Here is a 20,128-nt window from a genome sequence, read left to right as displayed (position 1 = left end):
GCCTCTCTCATCCCTCTCCCAATCTCTCTTGTCATATATACAATTACATATGTATAATATACAATTATCTAACCAATATACATATATAATTCACCTTTCTCCCACTCTTTTCCCCCTCTCTCTCCCAGTCTCGCTCGCCTCTCTCCTCCATATAACATGTAGCTACCAATTGTAATTATCAAACTATAGCTATGGAGAGTAATTAATTATTCTTAAGTGACTATATGTGAAAGATTCCCTTAAAAATATCACTATTTCTTAAATTTATACACACATATACATTTTTTTTTAAAAAAAATCATCTATATATACGTATATCTTTAAACGACACCGTACATGTAGGTCCACCTCCGAGCTACTGGATACTCGATTTTGTTTTTGATATTATAACTCTCATATTTTATAGAGAAGATGCATATAAATATAATAACCCTATAATAAATGGCTACGGATAACATAACAATCAAACTATTATCTAAAAGAAGCAAAAACAAAACTATATTGGTTCTTTCCTATTCTTGGTGAGCCCATTTATTGATGATAGCAATTTGGATAGAGATGGAAAGGAAATGGGAAAATAATAATATTTTTTCTATTTCCCATTTTCGATTTTCGATTGTACGTGGCGTTTGGGGAATTCTTCAGGAATTGACCTTTTTTCTTTTTAATTCATTTATTTTCTACATAAGTTTGTTAGAAAAGAAAAGGGTATTTCAGTAATTATTCTGTTACTTTGTTTGCTCCACGTAAGGGTGTTTAATAATTGTTGAGTAAAATTTGTAGTAGTTAAACTTTATCAAATTGATAAATATGGAGGTTAAATCTTTAAGTTGAAACAACTTTTTGGTTTGTTTTCTTATAGTAATTTGTTAAATCTCCTTTGATAAAAATATTATTCCAACTGTCACAATTTATCTTGTTTACTTTCATTTTTAGTCAATTAAAAAAGAAATACTCCATATTTTTATATTTGGTCATAATTTAACTTTAAAAATGTCTATTAAGCTTTAATAAGTAACTTCTAGCCACATAAATATGAAATATTTATCACTCATTTTAGATCACAAATTTTAAAAGTCTTTCTTTTTTTCTCAATCTTCATTCCGTCAAGTAAAACTAACTCACATAAATTAGAATAGATAAAGTAACAAGTTGTTAGAATCAATGACAAAACTTGTATATAATTGAACAATTATGATAAATGAGCGTCACAGTATTTTTGTAAAACTTTCTTAAATTAAGAAGGCCCAACGGGCCAGAATTATAACATTCTGTGGGCCTTTTAGCCCAAAGTTTTATAACGAGTAGATTTTTGAATGAAGATCCAACAGCTCTTTCCCTCCTCTCACAACGGAAAAATAATAATTTCGACTCTAGGGTTTCCCAAAAATTGATTGACTGATTCTTCTCATCGCTTTTGGTGATCTGCAAATTCGATAGTTGAAAGAGCCGATTCATATTCCTGAACTAGATTTGAAGGTGACGGTTTCTCCATTTTTTTACTTCTTAAGCTTAGTCGGACCATTTTAGGTTAAATTTTACTTTTGTCATTACTGGGTAAAACAGTTCATGGCAACCACAGTTTACTTATGAATTTGAAGATCAGTTGGTTATGTTTCTTTCGCTGGGAGTAAGTGTTGAGAAGAAGGATTAAGAAAATTGATGGAAATAACTTTGAATTACTGTACTGAAGAGTAATTTATGTATGCACGTACTGTAATGCCAAAGATGTAATGTTTCGAAATGAAAGGGTTATAAATTTTGGTTTTACTGTAGCTGTTCATACTGGGGACCTATTTTTCTTTTTGAGTTTTAATTTGTGTTGTCAATTTGTTTAACATAGTAAGTCGTTGTGCTAGTAGAATAAAAAAGAGAAAGCTTACATTGAACCTACTCCACAAGAATGATGTGGAATTTTTTTGTAATCCAATTTTGTGAAATTGTAGCTCACAGCTACTCTTTGTCTTCCTAACTATATTTGTGTTTGCTGTTTGCTTTTCATTTCTTTTAAACTGAATTGTGTCTTGAATCTTGATTATGCTTTACTCTGTTCATGTGTAGGAGCCTATCAGCTTCATGTAGATAGTTCTCCAAAGAAAATTTGTCACCAGTAGGCTTTTTATTTCATTGCAGGGGTTGGTCTCTAGACAATCAACTTCATTATGTAGAAAACACTTAAACTGGTTGTTTTACTGAATGTTTCCATTAGTTTTATGCTGTTCTCAGTTCAGTTTAGTGGATACGTCCACTTTTACATGTTGTTAATGTGTTGTACAATGTCCTTGCATTAGATTAAGGCAGTAGGCTCTCATATGATTTTTTTTGAATTATTTTTAACCTAATGTAAAGGTGCTTCTAACACGAGATTTCTTCTTCCAGGTTTGTTCTGCTCTTTATATTAAAACATGGAGAAAACAGACGCCGTAATTGCTGAAGAAGGAGTTGTGGATGTAAAAAATCAGACAGAGAAGTCAAGTGTTCTATCTCCTTTACCCTCGCAGAAGAGGGGGGACTCTGGAGTTGCAACAGAATTTTCATCTTTGACACCAGCGAGAAAGAATGAGCAATCACACATTACCCATGAAATAGATACTGCTGAGCTTCCAGAAAAGTCTGCTCCTCCTCAAACTAGATTACAAGTTTATCCATGTAATGTTTTCTAACTCTAACAGTGAGTATGTATTGATCTTCAGATACAGAATCTTGTCAGAGTTATTTGATCGCATTCTTTGCTCGCTGAGGTTGCTTAATCTACGAAAACGGGCGCCTACTTTTCAGAACGTGTCCAGTCAGGTTGAAGTACTGACAGGAAGGTAGCTGGGCGGTTTCCAACCTCATCTTCTCATTACTATTTTTTCTTGACTATCTTATCAGAATGGATTTCCTTTTATATCTGTTCTATTCTCAAAATCCCTTTCCTGCATGTGGTAATTGATGATTGGTCTTACCTCTGCAATTTTTTCTTGATGGTGGCAGCTCTCTATCTGGTTATCATTCTTGAGAAAATCAAAACAAAAAGTGTCCTGAAGATAGTAAAACATGTTATCATTACATGAATGATATAACCTTCTTTAAGCTCTTGTACATATCTCTTCTTTTAGAATTATCTATGTTTTTGGATCAATGCCTTGAAGCATCGAGTTTTTTTTAATAACAATTTGAAGCTGTTAAATGTCATTTGTTTCAAAACCAGGTGAATTTTGTTTCACCAAACATCATTCTCTAATAGTGTGGTTGAAAAAAGAAACTTCCAACACTTTTTGGAAACAAATGCCACCTAAATCCGTTCATTGAACTTTCATTAGTCTAAAGAATCTTTTCTGATTCATCCCTCAATTAGTATTATTAGTGAGACACATAATATGCGTTGCTGTGGAATAGTAAATCTTTGGTGTTGCAAATAGCAACATTTACTGAAAAGAAAAGCTTGGGAGGTACTTGCTTTTAATCTATGGAAAATTGTGATTTTCAAAGGAACTAGAGCATTATGTATATTACAGTTGTTTGTTGACTGAGCCATGTGACTGGGATGCCTGATGTTTGTTCTATTACCAAGACTAACTAGCTCACTTGTACGCATTGGCGGGTCACGGAGATCTCTTTGGCTTGTTAGTTGTTTTACACAGATTTTCCTAAATTATAAGAAGTTGTAGGAAGTGAATTATTATGACTTTCTTTTGTGATTCTTAGTCCTGCTTTTGTTGGAAACATATGGATTGTTGGATTTTATGAAACTGAGCTTTGGAAGGGTGGTTAAGTGGGTTCAAATTTACCTAGAACTGAGGCGTACTGTTGATGTGGATTTTATGAGGTTGCAAGTGCTATCAGTTTCAATTCATTAGTAAATCTACTGTCCACTAATTGCATCCATAAAATGTATCATATACGAGTATATTGGTATCATCATCATTCTCAGTCGATAGTTGGAACATATTTCAACAATTAAGTTTATATTCCTCTACTTCCTTTTGTCAGAAAATTCACACACAAGCATCTCGCACAGATAAAGTACATAGTTCCTGAAGCCATCCAGATAGATAAACTACTTGTACATGATGCGAAGACCATGTGTATGAAGCCAGATGTTAATATTACCTTGCATTTTGATGTTGTGGAAGATCACCAAGAACACTCAAAGTTTATGACCCTCAACAGTCTTTTTGCATCCAGGCTGATGAATTTTTTCCGCAAACATGCTCAGGTAATGACCCTTAAAGTTTTGTTATTTGACTATTTCCGGAAGAATTCTTCAAATTAGTCTTGACGCGATTAGGAATTGGATATGTGGAATCTGGTGCTTCAGTAAACAGTTGTATCTAATTGAAGAATACCCTACTTATTTTTCTTTTTTTCCACGTGTGCATAGACTTTTTCTCCTCTGATGCATGAAAAGTTGCTGTTTCATAACCAGATAAAGCTAAATTGATCAAAAATATTTATCGCAATGTCACATAACTTCTGTTGCTGATTTATTAGGTTCTTATTGGGTATTTTATGAGGAGCTATTGCAAAGGATTTCTTTATTTGGATGGATATAAGTTGTCTTAATCCTGAACAGTGTATTATAATTCTGTGCATTAGGTTTTGGTCTTGCTATAACACTTTCTTGAAATAATTTGCTCTTTAAGTTGGTTTTTGAAGCTTAGAATGAGTGGTATCACACTATTTGTGGAGGTCAAGACACAGATCATACATCTTTATTTGTGCAACTAAGTTGATTCCATCATATATATATCTATATACTCTGAGATTTTCATTTTCTAATGTAAGCAGGATTGTCACATCCCTGAAGCCATACTTCCTGACCCTTTTAACCAAAGATGCCTCACTAGCAATGCAGACTTGCCATTGGATGTATCAAGTTCTCATGAATCCAAATCATTATCATCATCCCATCTCTGTCCATCCTTCAGTCCACGCTTTTCTCGGCAAACGGCTTTTGCAGAAGCAAAAATAGATCAGTTCTCGGTACCTTTGTCCACATGCTCACCTTGTGAGTCTGAGTGTACATTGAATCGGGAACTCGACTCTAAAAGGATATCTCCTGAGTTATCCAAATCTTCCATCAACCTGAATAATGTTGAAGAGTGCCAACCTAAACCTGGTTGTAGTTTGGTTGGAAATGAAAGAACTCCTCAGAAGATTCTGCCTGAGAGTGAAATAATGCTTGAAACACCTGCTCAACCAACACCAAAGAGATCAGTTCCAATTACTGAAGACAAGCACAAGAAAATGACAGATCAAGAGTCTGTTGTTCTGAATTTAACTGTCAAAAGGTCATTAGATTTTTCCACATTGGCTGGCGAAGAGATGTCTTCAGATTTGATTTCTGGAAGTATAGAACAACATCACGACCTTAACACAGAAAAGAAGACTATGTCAAAGGAAGATCATGTTGATGCTGATATATGCCCTAATGAGGTACCATTTATTACCTGGGGAAGTTCTTAGATGTTCTTACATTTAGTAAAGCCACAAAGAATCTTCTGATATTAATGTGCTCAGTCAATAGCTTACCCAGGGATTACCTGTGTTTCTCTTCACTCATTTAGTCTCTAAATGGTGACATGCACTATCTTTGACTAGTTTAAGATATTTTTTTTCTTTAATGCTGTAGTCAATTTTTGCTGTCAAGATATTTCCTTCCGCTCTCTTTTGTATAAGCAGCTAAGTAATATGCTAATTTGGGCATCTATTTTCTGGTTGGCTATTTGGTATTAGTAGAAGTATCTTGTTGCGCATCTATGGGTGTGATTTACTGGTCAAAACATTGGAGTTAATACTTTCGTGCAAAGTAAAAGAAGGGTAAGGTTTAGTGATTTAGGTGGAATCTTTTTAAATACCAATTTTAGGCAGAATCAAGTCCCTGGTACTGGATCAATAAATTACCCCCTCCCCGCAAACAATATGTGATGGCTCACAAAAGTCACGTACAAGAACAGCCAGAGATAAGTAATAGAAAGTAGCAAGTGAAAGCACTATTGCCTTGTGACAAGAAAGTGAGAACACTATTAAATGGTGGATACATCAGTTTTCATACAATGATAATATGTTGATATAAGTTTCCCCAATGTTTAAGTGGTATTCTAAGGTGAAGAACCCACACATGGTTCTCTATAGAAAAAAATTCCAATTGTATATACATAAGTTTTTCATTCATCTTAGACACCCCTGGTTAAATGGGATTGCCATCATTCAGGTGTATGATTGAGTTGCTTTATGTCTACTTAGCATATATTCAAAGGTGAAAAGGAAATTGAAAATGTTGCCTCAACATTTTTCACTTGCTTTATTGATATGTTTACCATGAAATTAATTGTGAATCTTCTGGGTAGGTTCAGAAAAAGAGTTGCTCCTTTAGCAAGGAAGAGAAGATTTATCAAAGTCATTTAACTGCAGTCCGGCAGGAATCCTTCAGTTTATCCGATCTCGTTCGTCTTATTCACCGCATTTTTCAATCTGTTGGCTGTCGATCAATGACTAAAGTGGAACTTGTTCACAAGATCATAGTGCATGACTTTGATATTGATGAGAACAGTATGGTCAAAAGCTGTATCCATTCTTTTCTAATTTTTGCCGACTGATTTTCATCTACTTTATGATAGAGTTAAATGTATTTTGTCTTCATGTAGCTGATGTGGAAGGGCAGATAGAACTTCTTGAAAGGCTAGTTCCGGATTGGCTCTCTAAGGAGTCTGCTCCCACTGGAGACCTTTTGTACAGGTATCTATGGTGTAAAACATTGTACTGGATTTTGTTCTGATATTACTATGTGAAGGAGCATGGTGTGGTGGGAATTTTTTTTTTCTGTTTTAGAGGGGTCTCAGGATCAGTCTCCACAGGGATTTTCTCAACAGAATCTAATTTTCCACTGATATTTAGGTGATTTCATGCGCAGACGCTTATCCTTGAAAATCTTTATCCATATTATATTGTTGAAATTTGTTTTTTAAAAGGTAGGGTCAATATTGTTGCATTGATAGTTGCTCAATGGCTTGGTAACAGCACATCCACTGCTGTTTCCTGGCATCTATTTTGCACAAACCTTTTAGTTATTCATCCTGTGAAGAGAGAAACAAGACTAAGATTCTGTTGATTTGTTGGTTAACAATGTTAAAGAGGGCTCTTTATATGGAGTTTGAGAGGAAACAAGGAAGTTCCCTACTCTTTGAAATTCGGATTCCTAGTCAATTGTCATATAATAATGACTTTCAACATTTACAAAGTTATAAAAATAGTCTATAAGTAATTTTAATGATTCGCTTGGAGTTTTAACTCTTCTTGATTGTCATTTAAGCTATCATTAAATTCTAGCACTATCATTATGATCAAGGATTGTTGAGGAGAGACAATCATTAACCTATAAACATTGGATACTGTTCACTTGAATAACTTTTTGTCGTTAAGAGTAGCATAAACTTTTGGAGATTGTTAATCTGCATGACTCCTTTTGGTGGAGAACATGATTGTTAATTTGCATGGCTTTTTTTGGTGAACATGATTGTTTTTTTCTGGGTGCAGTATCAAGAAAGCTTCGGACTTGAACTCTGTCTGCGAAAGGGTTGTAGGTGTATGATTTGGTTCAAGGTTTGTATTCATGCACTGCCATTCTTATAAAGAAAAAAATTGCATTGATATACTCACTTACAAATAGAAGGGGGAACACAAACTATCCCAACGCTTAGATGTGCTGTGAAAACTCTTTGATGCTCTTCTCTGCGAGCACGTGATGATTTATCCTTTTCTTTCAGAGTATATACGAGAATTTGATGCATTCATGGAGTATTCAAGACAAGGGAGGGTGATGGTTATGTCTACAACAATGTAGCGAGTGCATACATTAGTATTGTATTTTTTTCTGAAGTAGAGAGTACTAATGATATTATGAATGGAAGAGTGCCAAATTTTCTAATATGCAAGTAATTTATTTTCGAGTCATTGTCCTAATTTTGTCAATCATATTATGAATGGAAGATTGCCAAATTTACCTGACGATGCTAAAAAAAAGAAAGAAGTTTTTATTAAAAATGCATACAGGAAACTACGGCTATTACATAATTTAACTATGCCCTCAATCTTCTTCTCCTCCTCCTGCTTCATCTTCTCCTCCAAATTCTTCATCTTCAAATTCTCCTCCTTCATCTTCAAATTCTCCTCCTTCATCTTCAAATGCTTCTTCCTCTTCTGATGATGCTGATGATGATTCTTCTTCTATGGGAATACCTGGACAAAATTATATACAAAATTATTTGAGAAGAATAAGAAATTATTTCAACTTGTTTCAAGTAAAAAATCAGACCTACAAATTAGAAAACGCCACCAAAGTCATACACAATATTTTTATGAAAATGTCCATTCGCTCAGTTGACATATAAATTTGAAAGGAAACATCACACGAACTAAAATAATTGAATTGAAACAAACTGATACCTTCGATGATAAATCTTTTAATATCATTCAAATTTTCAGCAATATACTCCTGTTTATCAACCGTTACATCATTGTCGGGTGTGCTATGGACAGAAGCTAACGTTGGATGGTAGCAATACATGCGAGCATTGAATCTGTTCAACACTGCAACATTTTGGTACGCGTTGGTATTGGTATCGTACTCGTATAGATCATAACGCCGTGTCTGGGGATTCTGTACCAGAAAAGACACGCGCTTGCTATCGATCCAGACTGGACAGCCATTAAAACTGCCTTGTTCATTTAAAACAAAGTTGTCCATAGTGCGGGGAGCCATCCAACGTCTGTTTACACTGTCAAAATTAGCAATGACTATGCGCGTTCTGAAAATGCATACAAGGGTAAGTAAACCTTGCGCTGTCCCTATCCATATATCCTGACCACTGAAAATTTTACCATAATCCCTGTCAAGAAACTCAGAACGGTCAATCAGTGTAGCCTCTTCTCTCTTAGTATCAAAAGCTAGAACACTACCGTCCTTTCTGAGCCAGTACAGAGAATCACCCCAATAAACATGTGGACTACCAACACAAAATGATACAAAAGAGGTCCTCAGTTGGATTTCGCGCCACACGCCAGGTTGCTGTGATGAAAGTAGGCGAAACTTGTAGAACAAGTTGGAATTTTCCTCCAACTTACTGATGGTTACCAATTCGTACTGATCTGCTTTCGGGTACTCAACCGCTAGGCCAGTCCTTTCAATATTGTTATTTGGCAAAGCATTTGGGTATGGTATTAATTGGTGCTCTCCAGTAATGGGATTGAAAACACAGTAACGACTAACTATTTCAAAGTCAATGAGAATGAGACCATTACATGAGGCCAAAATATCAACTTCATCGGGTATAGTCGACACAGATTGAGTGATTGGGTTTAAGGAGATTTTGTAGAAACTATTTCGTTCTGACCACCCATTATACACTGTATAGATGAGTTGTGTAGAAGAGTCTTTATAGCGTTTGGACAGAATTTGGGCGAATTCAGCATCATGAGAAATCAAATTTCTAACTTCCGTTGATAGAAGTTTATATTGAACAATTACCTTCAAAGGCATGCGGGATATAATCTCTCTAAGAACATCGACATCAGGTTTTGACGTATTTGCCATATTTTCTTCCTTCTCATTAGTTTGTGTAAACAAAATGTCATATTTATAACCAAAAGGCGTAAAGGTTTCATTCTTTTATGAAAGGATATGTCCTTTCAGTTTCCAACCGTTCTTTTTTGAATCCAACTTCTACGTAACTGTTACCGCCTGTACAATAATAGTCCGTTTGAATTATTTGGGGTCTTTTGGAAATTGAAATTTTACATCAAATTTTTATCTTTTACAAAAATATCCTCTATAGTAGTTGTTTAGATTATATTACATAAATTTTTACGTGAATATTATGAAAGTAATGATATGGTTGTTGATGAAAATGATGAACAATCGGCTTAGGGTAACAAAATCATTTGCTTTGTCTACTTTATGATGTATGTAATGATGCTTGTTGCACTCACTCCAAACTACCACATTGCTCTAGTGTCATGGGCACTACTTGTTATTTGTTGCAATGAAAATCCAATTGACTTGTAATACAAACTTATGGTCAATTTTGATAGTTTTTAACATTTATGGGTTTAAAATCATATTTATCTAAAAAAGTGAAACATATTTTCCAAATACCTTGACTAAACACATGGTCAAATTTTCTCCCAAAATAAATATTTACCAAGAATATTTGGAAATGTATGACCAAACACTAGCGAAGTAATAAGAAATTTGATTCTATCTTAGTTCTTGTGCTTACCAAATAGACAGAAGGTAAGCATTCTTACCAAGTAGGCAGAATTTAAACCATTTTAGATCAAATCCAATGCTTTCACTTATAGCCTGGTGCCTCAATCTGCCCTTTGTAGAATTTTTCTCTTATTAGTGTCAACTTACTGTAAACTTGTGTCATGGTCAATCTGTCTCTTGGGGATTCAGCTGAACATGCAACACCGATCTCGAGAATGCCAACCAAGCATTCCATCTGTTCTTTCTTGATATTTCCCCAGTATTCTTCGCGGCAGGTTGCTTTACTCATCTCATCTTGAAAAGCTGTTTTGTCTAGAATCTCCGTAACTTTCTCTGGCAATGCTGTTTCGACAAAGTGGTGGAGGGTAGAGCTTGCTTGGAACAAAGTGTCTGTGGGTCTTCTTCCAGTGAATATCTCCAATATTAGGATACCAAAACTGTACATGTCTCCTACAACGGAGACCTTACTACCCATGCCGTATTCTGCAACAAACAAATTGATCAGCTTATAAATAAACCACTATTGTCATATATATATATTCATAGTTTTTGTTTACATATAAACATTACCTGGAGCTGCATAGCCAATGGTTCCCAGAACTCCAAGTGAGCTAAACTGATGTAGATCCGATTCATTACTGAATTCAGGAACGAGTCTCACCAAACCAAAATCACCCAAATGAGCGGTGAGATCTTTGTCAAGAAGAATGTTCTGTGGTTTTATATCACAGTGAATCATGGGTGTTTGGCACTCATGGTGAAGATAATGAAGTGCAGAGGCCACATCTATTATGATGTTCATTCTCTGAAGTATGGTCAAGCTACTCTTCTCATGCATCTCATTTTCTGGATGTAGCCATTCGTCCAAGTTCCCTTTTGGCATGAACTGAAAGACTAAAGCTTTAAAGTCATTTCCGTTGAAATCAGAACTTGAGCATACACTGATGACCTTAACAAGGTTCCGGTGCCTTATGTTTCTCAATGCTTGGCATTCTGCTAAGAAGCTTTTTGAAGCACCTTCATGCTGGAGTTTGAGTACCTTCACAGCAACGACCGTTCCATCAGAGGGAAAAGTTCCCTTATAAACAGTTCCAAAACTGCCAGAGCCAATAAGATTTTCAGAAGAAAATCCACCTGTTGCAGTGCGGAGCTCTTCATACGAAATATTGGGGTAGAAATGCGCAGATTTAGACCTATCTTCCGGTGCTGGTTGATTGTTCCTATTTCTTCTCCAACAAAGGAAAACTAATAACAAGGCTAGGATTGAAAATGAAGCAGCAAAAACAATTGTCAAAATAAACTTGAGAGCAAGCACATGCTTCTTCCGTGTCTTTTGATAAACACAAGACTGTAAATGAAGCTCTTGAATCCCACCACAAAGCTTGGAGTTTCCGCTTAATACATCTGCGCTCAAATTTGAAAATATTCCGGTGACAGGAACCTCACCCTCTAGATTGTTAAAAGATAAGTTCAAGTAGTGTAAGGAAGTAAGATTTGCAATAAAGTGAGGGATTGGCCCTGATAGGTTATTTAGGGAAAGATCCAAGGATTGGAGATCTGGCAGATCTTCTAAATTGGGAATGGTTCCTTGGAGGGTGTTTCCCTTCATATAAATCTCCCCCAGGGCCAAGCATTTTCCAAGAGTTCGTGGAATCATACCCGAAAGATTGTTGTGAGAAAAATCAAGGTAAGTAAGATGACTCCAGTTACCAATATACACCGGTAACTCACCAGTCAAAGAGTTATTAGATGCTAAAATATCTGTGAGGGATGAGAGCGCAAAAAGTTGTTGTGGTATAGTTCCTGTCAGATTGTTTTCAGAAAATCCTAATCTTAGCAGTTGGTTACAGTTTCCCAATGTTGAAGGTATGTTACCCTCTAACCTGTTAAGTCCCAAATAAAGATAGACGAGTTCAGTGAGGTTTCCTATTGAAGAAGGGATTACCCCTGTCAAGAGATTGTTACCCAAGTTGAGAGCTCCCAAGTTTGTAAGTCTTCCAATAGAATCTGGAATACTACCTATATAATTGTTGGAGCCAATGTCGAGTAGATTCAAATTCACCAGGTTTGATATCTCCCTTGGTATGCTTCCACCAATTCTGTTTTCGGAGAAAAGTAGGCGTTGTAACTGGCTAGAAAGGTTGCCTACTGAATGGGGTAATGTACCTCCAAACTGATTGCTTCCAAAATGGAGCATTTGTAGGCTGCTGCAGTTGGTAAGAGAATTTACAAAGTCAAGGTCATCATGCTTACCATATCCAAGACGGTTACTCCAAACATTCAGCCACAACAAATTCCGCAAGTTACCAAAACTCTTAGGTATATTTCCAGTGAAATTGTTTACAGGAAAATCAAGCTCTAGCAACTTGGAAGCATTGGCCAAAGAGGATGGTATAGAACCAATGAATTGACAGTTTGCCAAGTAAAGTATTTGGAGATTAGGGAAGTAGTTGCCGAAATCGGATCTGAGATTACCAGAAAAGTTGTTAAGGGAAAGTGATATAAGTTTCAGGGATGACAAATTGTATAATGGAGGAGGGAACTCCCCGGATAAGCTATTTACTGACAGTCCAAGAAGCCTCAACTTAGTTAATCGAGCTAAAGAAACTGGCACTTCTCCCTCTAGATTGTTGTACGATAAATGCAGCTCCTCTAAAGATGTAAGATTTCCAATAGAACCTGGAATCATTCCTGTCAGGTTGTTATTTCTGAGGTACAATTTCACTAACTTCGTTAAAGATCCTACTTGGTAAGGAATCTTTCCCACTAGAGTGTTTTGTTCCAGGACAAGGCTCTTGAGTTTCACACAATGTGATAGATTAACTGGAATTTCTCCTGTTAGATAGTTAAAACTCAAATTCAGGTATTGAAGCCTTGGCAGCCTGCCGAGTTGTTGAGGAATTTTGTCATGGAAGGCATTTTCTGCAAGGTCAAGAGAATTGAGAAAAGAGAGATTTCCAAGATGATCTGAGATTTTACCTGCCAGCCTCAGCCCTTTGAGATTCAAACGGATGACTCTTACGTGTCTCAGGCCACATTTTACTCCAGTCCACTGACAGAAATGAACAGAATCATTCCAAGAGACAAAAACTCTTGATGGATCCTCGGTTATTTGGGACTTGAATCCAAGTAAGGCAAGTTTATCAGTTTCATTGCCAAGAAAAGCAGCTGATGCAGCATGTTGGAGAGAAAATGAGAATAAGAACACAAGAAACACAGCATGGATAGCTAGAAACGTGTGGAAATTAAAACTCGCTACGAAAACTTCCATTTTGGAAATGTCAAGAAGCAAAAGAGGATACCTCTTGTAAATGGTATTTTGGTAATGGAGTGCATAGTTTTTTCATCTTTTTTTTTCTTGTAAATTTTAAGCCATCACCATCACAGCTTAGAGCATCAATACATGACATAAAAACAACGAATTTGGTGCTTGATACACCTAATCTTTTCTTTATAATATGCAGTAAGAATTATTCAGCTCTTGAAAAAGTCACAAACTTCTGGTGCAAGGTAAGGACATATCAACTAATCTTTATCTTAATCAAGAGTTGGGCTGACTAACCGTAGAACTGTTCTATTTGAGTCAACTCCCCATCTTTTCTCTGTAACTTCACTGATTCAAAATAGGATATACTGTAGTTCCTATATTTCTCATTCCAAATAAAAGACCCCTTTCTCACATCGGTGGGGATGGATCCTTTGGTCTTCTTATATGGACTTGGGAAATGTTCCCCGCTTTGAGGTTGAGTTAGCCCTGGTGCTATATCTATCACCCCTGTCATATATTTGATGCAGCCCTTGTTCGAACAGATGTAATCGTAATTATATTCTAATATTTTCTTGAAGATTAGGCACTTTCTACTCCTCAATTTATAAAACACAGACATTGACTTGGGTCTTGGAGTATACATTGAATGGCTTGTATTGATATTAGCTACTTGTTCTATAAAAAAAGAGGACAAAGTATGTGCATATTTTTCATTCAAGCAGTCTATATTGAGCTGAAACATACACAGATAATGGACTAGCTAAGATTTTCTTCATCCACTTATATATATTGGGAATTAAGAAAACTAAACAACAATCGTCCAACGAAAGAGTTAGGGCTAATTAAGCATTAAATATTTTGATGCATACGATATCTCAAGTAGATCAAGTAATTTTGAGATCCTCTACTGCATGATCATGATCCTTAGCTTCATCTTTTTATGGCGTGAAATCCAACTGAGAACCAATACTTTCGGTTCTAATTAATATTTTTTTGTAAACTATCAGAAGTGACGGTAGTGTTCTTGCTTTTCATACAAAGAAAAAAGAGAGTATACTAATTAAATATCGTGAGTTTATTGATCATGGTGTGCCATCACGACCATTCAAAATTTTACAATGGAAGCAAACACAATGATATAAACTCAATACCGTCAATTAATTAGTATAGCCTCTTCTTTCTTCGTATTAAAAGCTAGAACACTACTGTTACTTATACAGAACTAAAGACCAAAGAGCTGAAAGTATCGGCTCTCAGTTGGATTTCATGCCATAACTCAGATGCCTACAATTTTCAGCCTAACATATTGATGGTAACAATTTATTTGTTGACAATAAAATATGGGGAAGTTTAGGATTATCAATTCTACCTTTAAAACTCTTTACATTGAAATGCAACTTCAAGAGCAAGCTCTTTAATTATATAAAGTAATTTACAAAAGAGTTAAGAGATGATATTATTGATAACGAATAGGGTATTTATACAAAAAGATGGATATATAAAGATAAGGAAAAAAATCAAAATAATTAATTAAAATAAATGACAATCTTTAGCGTTATACATAAGGATCAAGAAAGATATACAATCAGTCAAAATAAATGTATTTTTTTTTATGGCCCCTTAATTATTTTTCCATTCAAATAATCTTTTCAACCTTGGATCGTTAGGTGCTACACTTTATTATTTGTCGAAATTAATTAAAGCGATATCTTTGCTCGTCGATCAAATACTACTACTCCTACTATATAATTATTTTTTGTATAAAAATATAAACTGGTATTCTAACTAATAGTAATAAAGAGTAAAAACATTTCATATTGAATACTTTACTTGTCTAGTTTGAAGATTAATAATTTATCATTTTGTGTTTATTTTATCCTTGCTATCAAACACTATTCATTTTCAATATTTTAATGACTTGTAATTTATAGGGATGGTATATCTATATTATTATTATTATTATTATTATTATTATTATAAAGGTGTTCTAAGTTGATTTGGACAAATAAAGTTGGACTAAAAAGTATAGTAATCGTTAATTATTATGATAATAATAATGCTGAATCTTTTTTTTTTTCAAGCATAGGAAAATTACGGTAAGTTATCTAACAATGGAAAAATCTTTTCACCTTCTTCCATATATCACGGTGCATATAAATAAAGTTAGTGGGCAAAAGATACCTTCGTTTCATTTTTTTTTAAGAACCCCTTCTTTATTTAAAATAACTAGATTTTCGACAAGTGCATTGCACTTGATTATATCAATTTAGAAAATTTAAGCGATAATTTGAATAATAAGCTTTACGCAAATAATATTGTAGTTTTTTTTGTGAATATTCAATATGGATCGTTAAATATATATATATATATATATCCTATTCACAAGAATCAATGAAGATGGTCAATGAAATTTTTTATTAGTTAAATGTAATAATGTACATATTTATTTAAATATGACGAGGTTAAATCATGTAATTAGTCGTATCTCAGTAATATTACCAAATAGACGATATTTATTGTGTATTTTTCTTATCATCTAGCCAGCAAATGTGCTTTGCATTTGTATTTCACATTAAGTAGTTTAGATGTTATATGAACATGTGAATAGAACAATTACATTTTTATCTTTTAGAACTATTTTTTGCATATTAATTTGTATTTTATAAGTTATAACATAATAGATGATGTTCTTGTTATTGCTCTCATATTTGACTTTCTCAATTGACATTGTACATAAATCAAAGATAGTTATCTTACTTTTCATAGTTAACTGAAAAATGTTTCATTTTTTACCGAAAAAATTAAAAATTAAAATTTAAGAATATATTCTGCCTTTGAAATTATATATATAATCACTTGTTGATCATCTTACACCAAACAAAGATATAGTCTATATACTTGTAAAAGATTTTCAATTTATTTAACCAAGCATGATTCGTCAAAGAAAATATAACAACACAGTATTATCACATATATAGGGACAGTATAGTAATATGAAAAATTATTGGTCATTAGTTAATACTTCCTCTGTCCCTATTTACTTGTCCATATTTCCTCTTTTAGTTGTCCATATTTACTTGTCCATTTTGACAAATCAAAAAAGGATAATTTTTTTCCTATTATACCCTCATTTAAACTTCTTGAAAATTTCCAAGTTTTAATTCATCATTTTGAAACCATAATTAATAAGGGTAAAATTATAACTTCACTATGCTAATTATTGCTATCTTAATATGTGTGTCATTTATAAAGTGGACAACTAAATAGGGACAGAGGGAGTATAAGGAAAGATGAAAAATAGAAATAATTAATGTAATAATTATAGAATTCACAATATTATAACAAAGAATATAAAAGAGAGTGAATAACATTTACAATAATTAATAGTAACTAAGAGAATTTATAATGTTATAACTAAAGAATTAATGTGCAATAGTTAATTTCTAATAAATTTTACACTAAAATAAATAAGACTTTTAATTAATGTTACTATTTCTTTTTATAGTTATTAGATTTTAATTAAGTGTAGGGACAAAATGTAAATGTTTATTTCAAATTACTTAATATAAATTTATTCCGTAAATGATAAATTTTATATGATTCATATATATTCACATATTTACACATATGTTGTAAGTTTTTTTAGAAGATCCTGTTGAAGTTAGAAAATATTGTTAACTTGATAATACATTCATGACATATATAATACTTTAATTTAAATACAAATATTTATCCAAATATAAATATTTATTTGCATTAATGAGAATATTTTTCAAATAAAAGTTAACTATATCAAAGAAATAATAAAAATTAAATTAATACAAACTTCAACTGACGTCATTACAAGTCATATGAACTTTTCTTCGTCTAAAATACTGAAACATTAATAAATAGTAAATAAGCAAAACAAAAGAGCAATATTAATATAGTAAATACCTATTTTTAAGCAAACTTCGTGACAATCAAAACCACATAAGTATCATTGATAAATAAAGTCAATCTTTTGTCTTGAACATCAAAATATAAATCGTGACAATTATTCATAAGCATATATCTACATCACAAGAAAAAATGTTAACAAAAACAAATGAATTTAGACTACATCATGTTAACTTCATATATTAGAACATTACACACTAATGTATATATTAAGCAAAAAAATAATTATTTATCATCAAAATTATTTTCCTCAATTACTCAAGGTTATGGAATATACCCTCTTAAAATAGAACGATTTACTTCATCAAAATAGTATACCTTATATTTTTGCTAAACTTCAAACTCAATAAACGACAATAAGTCACACAAAAAAATTAAAAATGCAAGAAGAGGAAGAGTAGAATTTTAAAAAAAAACGTGATTGAAAAATGAGGGAAAGCTCCTCTTTTTATAGTCAACAAAGGGTAGTATGAACAAGTTTTTATTTTGTGTCTTATCTGAAAAGTCATGACCTTTTCAAGAAGTTACAACCCTTTGGAAATGTCACAACTCTTTGAAAAAAGTCACAACTTATCGGAAAAGTCACAACTCATCGAAAAAGTCATAACCTTCGGAAAAATCACACTTATTGAAAAGGTCACAACTTTTTGGAAAAGTTGAAAAAGTCACAACTTAGCGAAAAAGTTACAACATAAGTTAAAAATATTAGAGTAATTTAACATTCAAGTTAGGAGTTCATGCTTTTAAGGTAGGCATAATACATAGTACTATGACGCTTAACTTGGCGTCAGTTGGCAACTATGACCCTTAACTTTGAATGTGCACAAGTAGACACTTAAACTTGTATAAAATTGAACAAGTAAACACATCTGTTCTACATGGCATGATACACGTAGGATGCCACGAAAGACACAAAATTTTCAGGTAGCGTGCCATGTAGGACGAATGTGTCAATTAGTTCCATTTTATGCAAGTTTAAGTTTCTACTTGTGCACATTTAAATTTAAGAATCATATATAGTTGTCAACTAACGCCAAGTTAAGAGTCACGTTTATGTATTATGTCTTTAAGGTAATATAGATATAGATTACCATGTAAACAAAAGAAATATATTCTCAATAAAAGTTAACATTAAGTAGCCTTTGGATTCAAATAAAACGAATGATCACTTAGAAATATATTCTCAGTAAAAGTTAACGTTAAGTAGCCGTTGGATCCAAATAAAACGGGTGGTTATTAAGAATATATTCCCAGTAAAAGTTAATGTTAAGTAGCCGTTGGGTTCAAATAAAACGGATGGTTACTAAGAAATAAGTTAACGTTAAATAGCCGTTGGATTCAAATAAAACGGATGGTTACTAAGAAATAAGTTAATGTTAAGTAGCCGTTGGATTCAAATAAAACGGATGGTTACTAAGAAATAAGTTAACGTTAAGTAGCCGTTGGATTCAAATAAAACAGGTGGTTACCAAATAATGAAACCACAGATCCTTTCATTTATAAAACCCCTCTTCCTTCCTCTTTCAAACTCTTCATTTAAACAAATTTCCAATATTGATATATTATGGAATTGAATGATGATATACTTCTGGGGAAGATTATCCCCAGATTGCCTTTGATACAAAGAGAGAAGAAGCTAGACTCATTGACTCAGAGATGATGGTAGTATTCTAGCATTATTGAATGGCTATATCAAGAGGTTGGATGCATAAGGATTAGAAAAAATAAATCATTACAATTAATTAATATAAATGACAATCTTTACAAATAGGAATTTAAGGCTCATGAAAGAATTCAATACAATCAATCAAACTAAATGAAAATTTTACCGTTATGAACAAAGATCATGAAAGATGTACTATCGATCAAAATAAATGACAATATTTATGGTTTTATTCATTCGATATATCTTTTTATATTGCGCCTTAATTTTTATTTCCATTCAAATAATAATCTTTTCAACCTTAGATTGTTAGGTGCTGCACTTTACTATTCGGAGAAATTAATTGAAGTGATAGCTTTGGCCTTCGATCATATACTACTACTCCTACTATAAAATTATTTTTTGTATACAAATATAAAACTGGCATTCTGATTAATAGTAAAAAGTAAAAACATTTCGTATTAATTACTTTTCATCCGTCCATCTTTACCTGGCAAGTATACGATCAACTTTACTTGTCTAGTTTGTAAAGGAATAATTTATTTTTTTGTGTTTATTTTATCCTTGCTATTAAATACTATTCATTTTTAAATTAATGACTTATAATATATACTAAAATTATCTATTTGTTATTATTATTTTTTAAAAGATGTTCCAAGTAAATTTGGACCAGTAAAGTTAGATGGAGAGAGACGGAGAGTATATTAACCGTTGATTATTATGATAATAATAATGTTGAATCCCTTCAAATGCACATTAGTGGAAAATTATGGTAAGTTATCAATCAATGGAAAATTAGTGATAAGTAGAGAACGAAAGACACATCGTTTCATTTTTTTTTTTATAAAAAAACTCTTTTAGGGAAGGTTATCCCCAGTTTGCCTTTGAAGTTTGTTATTCAAAATGAATTTCTATTCAAATATTTTAAACATATGATTCTCATCCTGATTATCAAAGTCATAAAGAAACTTCTGCACAACTCATCTATTCTATTAGCTTAGAAGGA

General features: G+C 33.1%; 3 protein-coding genes across 5 annotated transcripts; 1 reads left to right on the top strand and 2 right to left on the bottom strand.

Annotated features, from left to right (window-relative positions):
• Positions 1-1,338: 1,338 nt before the first annotated feature.
• LOC107012742 (CDT1-like protein a, chloroplastic) lies at positions 1,339-7,929 on the top strand. 3 transcript variants are annotated; one of them, XM_015212659.2, is made up of 9 exons: positions 1,339-1,479; positions 2,380-2,611; positions 2,694-2,813; positions 3,976-4,201; positions 4,774-5,421; positions 6,336-6,537; positions 6,633-6,723; positions 7,522-7,587; positions 7,752-7,929. In XM_015212659.2, exons 2-8 carry the CDS (start codon positions 2,406-2,408, stop codon positions 7,574-7,576), a joined length of 1,548 nt encoding a protein of 515 aa, XP_015068145.1. In that variant the 5' UTR covers positions 1,339-1,479; positions 2,380-2,405; the 3' UTR covers positions 7,577-7,587; positions 7,752-7,929. The 3 variants fall into 3 exon arrangements, with proteins under 3 accessions (XP_015068145.1, XP_015068146.1, XP_015068144.1); XM_015212660.2 differs by having other exon boundaries at positions 4,771-5,421; positions 6,342-6,537; XM_015212658.2 differs by having other exon boundaries at positions 4,771-5,421.
• Positions 7,930-7,998: 69 nt separating this feature from the next.
• On the bottom strand, positions 7,999-9,606 carry LOC107013585 (putative F-box/kelch-repeat protein At1g20790). Its single transcript, XM_015213463.2, has 2 exons — positions 8,431-9,606; positions 7,999-8,223 (listed from the first exon to the last, which is right to left on the bottom strand). Exons 1-2 carry the CDS (start codon positions 9,575-9,577, stop codon positions 8,072-8,074), a joined length of 1,299 nt encoding a protein of 432 aa, XP_015068949.1. The 5' UTR covers positions 9,578-9,606; the 3' UTR covers positions 7,999-8,071.
• A 537-nt stretch (positions 9,607-10,143) lies between these two features.
• LOC107013584 (putative receptor-like protein kinase At3g47110) lies at positions 10,144-13,567 on the bottom strand. Its single transcript, XM_015213462.2, has 2 exons — positions 10,823-13,567; positions 10,144-10,735 (listed from the first exon to the last, which is right to left on the bottom strand). Exons 1-2 carry the CDS (start codon positions 13,521-13,523, stop codon positions 10,335-10,337), a joined length of 3,102 nt encoding a protein of 1,033 aa, XP_015068948.1. The 5' UTR covers positions 13,524-13,567; the 3' UTR covers positions 10,144-10,334.
• Between the last annotated feature and the right edge of the window lie 6,561 nt (positions 13,568-20,128).

The sequence above is a fragment of the Solanum pennellii genome, chromosome 3, assembly GCF_001406875.1.
Source record: "Solanum pennellii chromosome 3, SPENNV200".
Taxonomy (NCBI): Eukaryota; Viridiplantae; Streptophyta; class Magnoliopsida; order Solanales; family Solanaceae; genus Solanum; species Solanum pennellii.
Note: the sequence above shows the minus strand (reverse complement) of the source record. Positions and strands in the feature narration are given on the sequence as shown.